Source organism: Penaeus monodon, chromosome 3, assembly GCF_015228065.2.
Source record: "Penaeus monodon isolate SGIC_2016 chromosome 3, NSTDA_Pmon_1, whole genome shotgun sequence".
Taxonomy (NCBI): domain Eukaryota; kingdom Metazoa; phylum Arthropoda; class Malacostraca; order Decapoda; family Penaeidae; genus Penaeus; species Penaeus monodon.
This window is the reverse complement of record NC_051388.1, coordinates 5,438,932-5,451,205: the sequence shown is the minus strand read 5'-3', so window position 1 is coordinate 5,451,205 and position 12,274 is coordinate 5,438,932. Positions and strand designations below refer to the sequence as shown.

The following is a 12,274-nucleotide window of genomic DNA, read 5'->3' as shown; positions in this document are numbered from 1 at the left end:
GACCTGTGCTACCTGTGCCTACCTGACCATACCTGCTATTACCCCAACCATAGACCTGTTAAACATAAAAAAAGGCTTCAGAAATCACCTAATGTGTGTACAAGTAAAAGAGGAACACTTGTAATATAATGTAAACAAGTACATTATATCAAGAAGTGTTTTCATGGTTATATTATTCATGTTATTCTAAAATTTGTGATTTGGCTTTATAAATCATTAGCATAAAGAGAGACTTTTACAATTATATGCACAATTTGCAATAATAAACAGATCAACCTTATTATCATCATTTTTCTACTCACCCCATTATCTGTGATGGCTAGCATATGATTCTTCCCTGCAGCAACACTCAGCACCTTCATCTGGGTAAAGTATGCGACCATCCTCGGCTCGGAGCCATCAGATACTAAGCTAGTCTGGCTTCTGCCATTTATGAGTGGCGTCAAGGGGCTGGTGCCAGATACAAGATGGGGGACGGTGCCATTGAGGTTTGGCTGTTGGAGTGGGTTGGCAGGTGGGAAAGGAGTTCCTTAGCTCTTCTTGCAATTTGTTTTAGTATCATGCAAGTTATGGTTGAAAAGTTCTAATAACAATAAACTTCAGTAAGGTATGACATTTTATTTCTAATAATATCCATTTAAACCAACACATACAATAAAGAGTACACACACACACACACACACACACACACAAAACAAACAAACAAAACAAACACAAAACAAAACAAACAAAAAAAAAAAAAAAAAAAAAAAAAAAAAAAAAAAAAAAAAAAAAAAAAACTAACTAACTAACCTCTTGATCTTCTGGGAGAAAGACGTTCACACCTGACACAAGCTTAGGGTTTGTGGTGCATCTAGACCCATGGCCCAAAACACCATAGTCTGGCCTGCCCCATGTATAGAGAACATCACCAATAATCAGTGAAGTGTGGCCATATCCACAAGCCAACACCTGGTGATTTACTTTATCCACTGGTACTGGTACAATCTGAGGGAGACAGACTGATTGAGTGCAAAAGAATAAAAACAAGTGCAAGGATTACAAATTTCCAACATTAAACAGGTCATGGTGTGTGAGCAATGCAGTTCTCACCTCTTTTGGAATTTCCACTTTGTAGGTTAGGAGCTCAGGATTATACATCCAACCTCTTCTTTGGTTCAGATGGATGATGATGGAAAGGAATACCTCAACAAATGCTTCAACTGACACAAGCTCTTCACTACCATATGCAAGCAGACAAGAGTTGTGAACCATTGATGATAAGGGAAGAAATGCCTGCTTTTTACCGTTGGTTGTCTGTAGGAATGGCCTTATTGCTGGCTGTGTTGGATTGTATAGGTCAGACAGACGGCGGAGGACAGGGACCTCAAGTGTAGAAAGCAACCCCAGCACGAGGGCAATGTGTCTTCGTGCCAGTGTTGGGCGAGTGAGGAGGACCTGACGTAGCTCTGGGTCTGAAACACAGTGCAGATAGCCAGCCTCCCTTTCTCGTGCCAGAGGGGAGATGCTGTCTATGGTGGTCTGGCCTCCCATTTGGTCAAGTTCAATTGCGTCTAGAATAGGGGATGCCTGTGATGCCATCAAAAGCTGTAGTTTTTCAAGATAGAGGCCTCGTGAAGCAGCCAGGTATTGCAGGGTCTCCCAGCGCCAAGAGCCAGCAGCCAGAGCGAGTGCCAGTACTTCATCATAGTACTGATTGTCCCTAAGGAAAAGAAGCAAGTTTCTCAAGGCCTGTTGCTGCTGAGGTGGCTTGTGTGAGCCTGGAAGACACAGGTGGTGCAAATGACATATGATGGCGAGGTTGGCCAGGTTACGGCGCTCTTCCACCCCAAGGTCTGGCCCACTCACGCCACTGGTCAGTGTGCCCATATAGGTGAGAAACTCTGTTACTAGCCCTTGGCCAGCAAACTTGATTGAACACTTCACATGAGGACACTGTAAAGCATAAAAGTAAAATCAGCATAAAAGAACATTCAATGTTTAAATTTTTCATCAAATCAAACATGACACTATACAATATCTAATCAAAAATAGCTAAAAAATAATTTTTATTTTTGTCATAACAAGAGTATATAGCAATGACTAACCCTTGAGTGCTTGTACAAGGCAATGGCTGCACTGAAATTCCTGGATTGAAGCTTGACATCTGCCGCAAGCTCAAAGAGCTTTGGGTCAAGAGAGAACATCACACCAAGCTTATTTGCACTATCAATATCACCTGCTCGAAGCACCAAGTCCATGAAGAGAGATTCTACACTGGTTCTATATCAAAGAAAGAAAAAGAGAATGAAAAAAAAGAAAAGAAAACAATGTCTAATTTTCTTCTCCATTAATCTCTTGCCAACAGGTGTTGTGTCATCATGTCATACATCATGCCCCCCTAGCCAATTATGATGTATGAAGATGTGATGATTTGGCACTTAGTTTATCAAAGATGAGCATAAAAAAATAAAGGGTGCCTTGCAGTTTGCAACTGGACCAAAATCTGGGTTTACTTAAATGGGTGTGTGACTTGTAGGCCTGTCCACACAAACATTCATGCATGGTATCAAGACTCCTTGCTCCCTCTTTGCTATTAGCTCTTTTTCTGCATATGCATATTTTGCTGTTTTGTCATTTTTCCAGGTGTATATTTATCATTTGTTAAGTTATATTGTTAATGGTTAATAGACAAGTTTTTATTGAGCAGATGCCATATCATCTCCCCATGTAGCCTACAACTCTGCACAATAACAATGAGTCATATTGTGTTATTTGTATTATTTTTTATATTTTCGGATCCAATTTTTGTAACACACCCTGTGGCGCCCATCATAGTGGGCAGGAATATGTCCCAATGCATAGAAATAATGTCTTCCTTGGAGCCAGTTCTTCTCCTGGTTCACAGATGATACATTCTGCCCTTGTTTATACCAGTGGAAATAATATAAGAGCCCTTTCTACGGGCTCACTGAGTCTAATCTTTCTCCAAGCACTTTGTGCACTCATGGCTAGATGTCCTGTCACCTGCAACAATATCTCATCACTTGTGTTTCCATCATCCTGGCCCTCGGCCAAATTCTTCAATAACAACAGGGTCCTGTCTCCTGCCTGAAAACAGTCACCAGCCAATTTTTTTCATGATGAGATGATACTGTTACCAAATCCAGTGGGATATGACTGGTAACATAAGATGAAGTACCATTTCCCTATTTTGAAATTACTCCTAATTATTCATGTTCAACTAGTGCATACCATATTCCCATACTTTTTCAGGTAATAAAGTGCCTTCTAACAGTTTATGCTGGTGCAGAAAACCCAGAATCAGGCAATGGACTATCACTTCTTATTTGACTATGCCTAAGTCATGCCATATACCTGCTGGAGCCTTTTGGGCTAATTCATGCAAACAATAAAAATGTGTTGGGAAAAATTATCACAAGATATTGAGTGTGCCGGACAATCGGAGTTGAGTGCGGATTAGTACATTCATACCTGATTTTCCCTAAAATTTGCACATCCAGATGATGTGACCATCATGTTACAAAAAAAATTGTTTACCATGACCAGCAGTGCAGATTGTATCACAGAAAACCGAATAAAAAAAAAAAAAATAAATAAAAATAAAATAAAATAAATAAATAAATAAATAATAAATCACTTATTGTTATTATTATTGCACTGACTTATGGATTATCTAGAGAGGATATGGAGACTGCACAAGGAAAACTATCTATTACCATTTGGATATAGCATACTGTATGACAAACAGATACTGAAAAATGATAAAAAAAAAAAAAATGTTTCTGAAAAAAAAGAGAAACTAACAATGCAAAGAGATGGCATGGAGACTTCTCCTGCACATGAGTGTCCCTGCACACTCAGCCACACACCTATCAGAGTCATTGCTCAAGTAAGCCTAATACCTAGATTTTGGGCCAAATGCAGGCAATGAAGCATCAGGATCCAAGGAGTTTGGGGGTTAAAACACTACAAGGTAAAGAATGCATTCATGGTTTTTATGCCTTATCTTACTCATCCTGCATAGCTAATATTCAAAAGTAAAGGAAAGCATCTTTTTCCTAACTCTACCAAGGATTTCTCATAAATTATTAAATTCACCTCTCACATCAATGAGAAAACAAGACTTAACACTAATAAACAAAGCAAGTAATATTATTTTGACTCCTTCCACAACAAATTTACTACCTTAGACCCCAAGGACCTACCTTGGCTGACATATATACAAAGATTTGGTAGTTAATATAATGCATCCGTGGGGCCATGTGTGACTTGGCAGTTCCACGTAGTCTTCATCTTCTTCATCTCTGCCCATCCGGCCCACAACAGATGACCTGCCAGAGCGTGGTGGACTGCTGTTAGTATCCTGTGAGATCAAGGGGGGACTAGAGTGCATCGACACAATTTCTTCGTCCTCCGGCAAGTCTATTTCCTGGATCACTGGGTTCACCTTGCTGTCCTGCAAAATATGTAGGTTTGGTTATGACTTACTACTAACTGATATTATACATAAATTATTCAATCACTGCAATAATTATGTAAGTTGAATAATAGACTCCCATTCCATCCTTTTCTTTCAATAGACATGCAGGTACTACCTGAAGTGTTTACATAAAACTACCTTTTTTCAGTGAGTATATTTTTATATGAGAAAGTGCATATAATAAAAAAAAAGGAGCTAACTAAGAAAAGGAACCCGTAGTCACTTTTCAATATTTATAAATGTAGAGTAAAACACTGATTTGTTTGGTAATATCAAATAAAAATACCAACATCAAAATAAAAAATAATGAATAATCATAATCTGCATCAGTGACAGAAAACGCACACTGTATTTTCAATATAACTAATCTCATTACTCTCCCATTGACTTGAATATTTAATCCAAATAAAAACTTACTATAGTCCCATCTATTTTTGATGAGGATGAGAAGAATGTTGAGATGATGGTGAGCTTCCGCCGTGATGTTGCATCTGAGAGGAAGATCATCTCATCTTGGAGGATGATTTTCTCAGCATCAGGTATGATTTTGAAGACAAAGAGGGGGGTGGGTTCCAAATCAGTGCTATAAATCTGTTGGCAGAAAAGGACATGATTTGCTAAATTTTGTAAAAATAAAGGAATGCACTCCAACTTTCAACATCCATGTACAACTGTATCTGTATCATTCAATCAGAAGAACAAGAACAAAATGAGAAAACATATAAAACCATAGGCAATAACAACTAATAAATAATCAACTAACCATAAGTGTAGTGTTTGGTTTGCAATGCCCTGCTAACAGGTATCTTTCTTTGGCATATTGTGGGGTCGCAATAACGTCATGGATGAATTTGCAGAGCCTCTCAGGTCTAGCAGAGATGCATGGGGCAGCCTCTCCGTCACCCCCTGAGGCTATGGAGGTTGTGGAGGTTGTCATAATTTGCTCTGGGGTAGTTGTGGCAGACAGTTCGTCAATATCACAAGTGTCCACACCTGAAATAAATAAAACAAAAGCTACAGTACTGGCTTTATCAGTAGCAAGGTTGAAGCTCTAAAAGGTATTTGAGTACGATTGCTGATTACTCATGTATATAATTTTTTGCTTTTAAGTCATTCTAATGTCTTACTGTGAACTGGTGGATGAAATTTCTAGGCTTTTCAGGACCCTGTGCCACTTTTTTAGCTATAAACCATTTCTGGCAGGGTCAATATGAGTTATCACTGCTAAAAAATACCTGCTTCACTACAGATTGATCCTATAAACTTTCAAAAACCTATCTCAATTGTATGTTGGTGGTGGGTACCTGAAAGTGAAGATATCCAAGAAGTTATCCAGAGCCTCTTCACCTGTTTGCCTTGTGAAATTTGATATAAGGAACTCCTGTATAGATCTACAATGAGAAAATTGTTGCAGTAGGTAGTAATATAATAAAATTGTCCAAAAATTAACCCCAGTCCTATTTATCCCACAAGTAACTTGTGTGAGTATATAAAACTCCCCATTCATATTCCACCCCTAATAAATAGCCTTGAGACTGATGGTATAGGGCAGAGCAACTTATAGCCAGGCACACCTGCACATGAACAGCCTGTGGCCAGATTCACAAATGCACTTACAATCTTAAAATCGCTGGTAATTAGTTATGATCATAAACAGACAGCAGTGGTATTCACCAACAGCTTGCCATTGGAATTCCCATTGTAAATCTTGTCAGTGGTCAGAGCACTGGTAAGTTCACAGGTTACTTCAGAAAAGATAATGTCATCATGTGTTATCTTATCCAAAAATAAATATTTAAACAATGTTTTTGGTTTGCTTTTATTACTGATATGATTAGTACAATAGCAAGCACATACCATCACAAGGACATGGAAAATTCTCATTAAATTATAAGTAGACACAGGCCTATATTATACTGTAGAATGTATAGAATCGATACATCAATGAAAAAAAAACTCTGCTTGGACTGTTTCTTAACTTAAAGTAAACAATGATATATTAATATAACTGTTTGTATTAGTTACTATTAATATGATAAACATCCCACAAAATGGATATAATTTAACCAATCTATTTAAAAATTGTACATATGCCGGGTATAGAACCCAATTACATTGGCTTGCAGGGGTATTGATACTGGTATTCGGCTTCACTCTTTATTTCTAAGAGTTGACACATGCAGTATAAGAACACACGAGACATGTCTAGTTAAAGGGGTAATCGCAGTATGCGGTCGCAGTCAGCTTGCCCGGAGGGAGAGGGTGAAGCTGACCTTAAATGGCGTTTTAGGTGCAACCATAATTTTACAAACTGCAGTGTTGAGTTCTGTTCATGCATTATATGATTGGCAAAAGGAACCTAAAAGATTTACTATAGCCCTTTGTTGGCTACCATCAGAACAAGTTAATTTACAACTGTAACTCTGTTGAGGCAAGCTACCATCTCTTGGGAATCCCACTTTACCACTGCTGGTAAACACATTGATAACAAACCACTGGTAAATGCACTGTGATCATATGTTAGTGAATCTGGCCTCTGGAGACTAATTATATCTCAGTTCAGCTCAGTCCATCCTAATGCAGCACAGTCTTGCACAGAGCATATCTCAAAAAGGCTGCTTTGACATGAGCCTGTTGGAAAACTGGCTGCCATGACATTGGTAATGGACAGACATAAAATGTAACAGAACAATTTAAAATTGCTTGAAAGCACCATCAACAAGACATTACTAACTTGGAGGGTCTTAGGAGTACATAACTGTAAGTACTGTCTTACATTTCCCATACCACTATTTTCTGTTACTGAATGAAACTTCAGCACTTCAGAGGATCCTGGTTTATTTTAGAGTAAAGATTCTAATCTATTTTATTTATTTGTCATACAGTTCTAGTTAATCAATTACTTCCTATTTCTGGAATGCTGGTTCAACCTATGGTACTAGTTGTAAGGGTGCATCTAAAATTAGAAATAGCATGGTTGTATCCTGATTTTCATTCAACAACTCAAAAGTAAGCATGGCCTGGGATCCTGCACAATCTTTATTTCTCTTCCCATAATCCTGAGGTAAAATGATATGCAAATAACATAATAATATCACAAACAAGCTTAAATGTGAAAACCTAAAGCAAAAGCTATGTATCTGTCCTTCATATTATGTGCAAAAACTAGTGTTGGATGGAATGGAAAAGGAACAAGCAAAAAGTGTAAGGGAGGAAAAAATCAAAAGGCCTTTAGTAATAAATATTAAAAAAGAATAAAACAAGACTAATGACGGGCTATACAGGTGACAGGTGCCATCTCTCTTTCTCCTATGATACAGTGGCGAAATCAAGTTCATGAGACAGGGCAGACCATTCTGTCATGCTCAAAAGAGGTTGTCTTATTTTCATTTGCATTGGAAATGTGTAATATGGTAACCATCTCCAGGTGAGTGCTATTTTTTTTTCAAATCCACTTAAAAAAACAATAAGTGTGATAAAAGGCAAACTGACCTGGAGTCAGCCATTAGTCAATAGGTCATTTACCTCATATAAGCAGAATGACAAAAAGCTGAAATGTCCTTAAGAGATAGTACCCAAGAGATAATCTTGGGTACTGCATATTTACTGTAAATGAAACTGATAGATATAAATATCATCAGGGTTTATGTAATGGCTGGCCAGGATGATAGATAAGAGAGGACAGCTGTAGTGCCCCAAACGTACCCATAAAGATGCGGACCCAGTTCCGTGCAGAGAGTGTTGCCAGATGGAAGAACCAGGTGTTACCACAACACAAAAACACAAACTTATGTTTCAGTTTTCACCCAATATTATAAAAATATATAATATGAAATCTTAAAATTTTATTCTTTTAAAGATTGTCCTACAATCCCCTACAATTTGTTTTTCAAAAAAATCAATGAAAAGTCTGTTTTTGTATATAAGTACTTCACTATATCAACTACATATTATCTTTTCCATCCACTATCATCTTGCTATGAATACTTATACAGAATGTAAGCAAAATCTTTGGTGGCAGATACTAATAACTGAGTTGATTATTACAGATTCTGTATCCAACCAAAGATGGGCAGAACATAGATATTGCTCAGAAAATGTGAGTAAATAAAATAGGATACACAAAAAGAATGGATGAAAGAGAGAAAAAAAGGAATTAAACAATGTAATGATCAATTACCTTTATTTTCAGTTAATGGTTTTCTCCTGGTGCCTGTTTTAGCTTCAGCAAGTCTCTGCTTAAGCATTTGCAACTTCTCCACTGACAGCTGCTTAAGGCCAAGAAGCCGCGACCGGTGGGGGGGTCCCGAGCGATGCAGCGAAGCCCCTGGACTTTCATCATCTGGCCACTCTGGGGTTATGTGTTCGAGGGGAAAGAGATACTGGCTACTGCGCTGCTCCAGCACCAAGCGCCACTGCCTGTCCTCTGGTCCTGTGATCTACAAGGGATACTTTGGTTACATTTATACAGCTAATGAAACATAACAAGAAAATGAAAATTACAACAGGGAATGGCTTTAGAATCCTATGCCAAGTCTGAAGTTTTACACAGTCAAATTTTTTCTGGGTAAGCAATGAGAAGTCTTCCCAAGAATGGGTGAAAAATCTAGGAAAAAGATGATGATGTGAAGAGTAAAAATAAGCTTGTCTTTTTATAAAGAAAATGTAACAAAGTGAGTGATGAACCTCCTTTGTTGACTTAAGTCTGTTTTCCTTCGTCTGCCACTCTTTCTTGCCTGCTGTTGCTACTCCCTCATGCAACAAATGTGACCCGTACCATTTATTTCCATTACATAAGAAGTCACTGCCATCAATATGCAACACCTACTGCATCACAAACTCATCATCACACAGCAAGCAACAGGCAGTGAAGAAACATCAAGATGTATAAAGGAACCACCACTGACTTGGAAATGTTAGTGGGCAACCTCAGTAATGGACGTGATCCATATGATGTATGCAAAGGATGACTGCAAGTTCATCATCACTAAGATGGGAAACAGGATATTGTGGAGTGTGCACATGTTGACTGACGATATTACTGACCACCTCATGCATTTTTATGGCAAAGCCATTTGGGACACTGTGGAAACTAATTATCCGACTATGAAGTAGGGAACATGGGCCACATATTTTCATCTTACTTCTGCAGATGAAGCTCCTGCTCACCACTTCTGCTCTATAGAAGAAAAGTTGTGGTGCTTTTACAACAATGCTAAGGCACTGAAGCAAAGGCCTGAAAACACTCTTAAATAATATGATCTTACTGCATTATTGACAAAAAGCTGCAGTACATAATGGATATCTACAGTGTTTCCAAACAAACCAGTAGTTGGCTTGGTCAAATCTTATTTACCAAAAGCAAAGAGAAGTGAGAGGAGTTTGCAAGTGTCACTACTGGTCTGCTGAAGGTGCCTGGAAATCAGGTTACTGTATCATTTAGATGCAGTGACCCAATTCCTGCCTTTTCCTGGGAGAGGTGGACAGATATGTAGCGAGTGTGGCCTACTTAACCCATTGCCGACAGGTGGCATGTACGCACATGCCATGGCATGGCGGGACCATCTGCCGGGGGCACGTACGCACATGCCACAGAGTATGTATGGACATGCCATGAGTTTTTTTTTTGTTACAATCACGGCAAAAGATTATTTTTTGCCAGTGAAAGTGTGATTAAGTCGGTTTTAACACTTTCTCATTTTTACCATGCAACAAACAAAAAAAATGCAACAAACCGACGATTTAAACTCCATGATGCCACACACTGCTTATTTTATGTGGACTATAGACCGAATAATGATTAACTATGGAGTCTATATAACAACAAAAATACCCTTCAGTCTCGATTTATCAGGAAGTTTGGCAAGTAGAGACTGTAAAAAATAATGAAAACTGAAAATACAACATATCTTCGTAGTATTACGAAGAAACGGCATGGGATGCTGGTATTTGGCATGAGTGGTCGTGCATGCTAGGGCGACGATATAAGCCCCCGGCAGCGAGGCCCCGGCCTCTATGAATGCTACCTGTCAGTTATGGGTTAATTTGTGGGAAGCTGCTGCTACAAGCATCCCCCCCCAGTGCAATGATGGTGGGAGTCAACAAGTGAGCTTGCCTATGCTTCAATGCAGGCAGGTTTTGGCTTAGCCAACAGTGATAGCATTGTCTTTGTTGCATCTTCATAAGGTCAGGGTTTTCTCATTTCTCCGGAGGACTGGAAAGTGATGATCGTATGGTGGCTACAGCAGAGGATGGCTAGTTCCAACACACATGATGGCATGTGTGCAAAGATGCAGTGCAGCCTAAATCTTGTTGGATAGGTGGGCCTGGGCCCGAGTTGTTGTATCTGCTGCTGCAGGCCTAAGACGAAGCTGTCCTGAGTCAAATCTGTGAAGCTGCCTAGTATGGCCAGAGTGCTGCTGTGTAATTGAGGACCTCTTTCAAGGTGGTACTGATGCTTGATGGACTGACCGCAGTTTACTGACCCAGTTTGGTGTAGTTGAAGCATGTAGGGATGAGACGTCCAAAAGCACTGACTTGAATTGCTATCCACAGTCTATTGTGATGACTGCAATGTGCTACCCAGCCTGCAACAAATGTCTTGGCTGTGGTGTATGCTGTGTTGTCAGGAGTGGGGAATGCTCCTGGCTAATGGGAGAACTTGTCCACAGTTGTAATGATATTGGAACAATTGTTATATGTAGGTAAGGGATGTGCTAGAAACATTGGCCTGATCAGGAATATTTGAAGGGGTGGGTGTGATGGTTCGTCTTGCTCCTTTGGCAGGCCATGCAATCCCTGCTCCAAGCCAGACATCTGTGTTGATGCTGGGTCACACTACTCTGCTTCTAATGTAGTGCTGCTTGGAGAGGCAGATGGACACTTAGCAAAGTTGACAGTTGTTTAGTGATTGCAACTTATGCAAGGTGCAAAAAGTTACTGCTATACTACAAAGACCTCATAGCAACAGAACTCCTCTTGAGATACCTAAAAGGAGCTACACAAAACCTAGTGTCCCACTGCAAGGGAATTTATAGACAAAGATCTTTAAGGCAAAGCATGCAAGGCAATTAATAGTTAATTTTGTTGTCTGGATCACCATCTCGGAACATAACTTTGGGCAATGTGCAATAAAGTGAGAATGTTATATTTTGTATTTTTGCAAAACTGCAATTTTACACATTAAGGTGTACATTTACTGCAAGTTCAATCTGACACTTGACTGTGCCATTTCTGTAAAAAGATTACATATAACACTGCTATCAAAATCTTCCATAAAATACTTTAAGTAATGTAATCTGCTGATATGTAATATGCTGATATGATGACATTGACATCAAATGATAATCAAATCTACAATAACATCAACAGTCCCCCAAAACTGACCAGTAAATAGACAGTATCCATGGAGTTATCCCGGCACAAGTCTAGCTCTGTGACTGGCACAGTGATGTAGGTGCCACCAACTTCCTTCCCTGTACTCAGCTCAATGAAGGACAGCTCTCCCAGCTCTGTGCCAATGATTGCCAAGGAGGCATCACCAACCATCGTCTGCCACCTAGAATGAAGGTCCCCTGTTATTACATGTACTAAAAGGAAGGGGGGGGAGAAGATGGAGGGGGGGAAGGGGGGCGAGAACAGAAGGGGGAGAGGAAGGGAGGGGGGAAAAGGAAAAGAAAGAGGAAAGGGGGCGGGAAAAGGGAAAAGAAATGAACCAACAAAAAAAAGGAAAAAAAGGATTTTTTTTTCCCCAGAGAAAGGAAGGGAAAGAAAAGGGGGGGAGAAAGGAGA

General features: G+C 39.3%; 1 protein-coding gene across 1 annotated transcript in view; it reads right to left on the bottom strand.

Annotated features, from left to right (window-relative positions):
* The window catches only part of LOC119590922, a 22,153-nt gene extending 10,113 nt beyond the window's left edge, over positions 1–12,040 (bottom strand). Inside the window, exons 1-10 of the mRNA XM_037939664.1 lie at positions 11,870–12,040; positions 8,664–8,922; positions 5,247–5,476; positions 4,901–5,074; positions 4,209–4,459; positions 2,088–2,262; positions 1,093–1,935; positions 793–987; positions 303–494; positions 1–55 (exon numbers count right to left, since the gene is read on the bottom strand). The exon at positions 1–55 is cut by the window's left edge and continues 100 nt beyond it. Coding sequence (XP_037795592.1) covers positions 1–55; positions 303–494; positions 793–987; positions 1,093–1,935; positions 2,088–2,262; positions 4,209–4,459; positions 4,901–5,074; positions 5,247–5,476; positions 8,664–8,922; positions 11,870–12,031 — 2,536 coding nt within the window. The 5' untranslated portion in view covers positions 12,032–12,040. The remainder of the gene's footprint in view (positions 56–302; positions 495–792; positions 988–1,092; positions 1,936–2,087; positions 2,263–4,208; positions 4,460–4,900; positions 5,075–5,246; positions 5,477–8,663; positions 8,923–11,869) is intronic.
* Between the last annotated feature and the right edge of the window lie 234 nt (positions 12,041–12,274).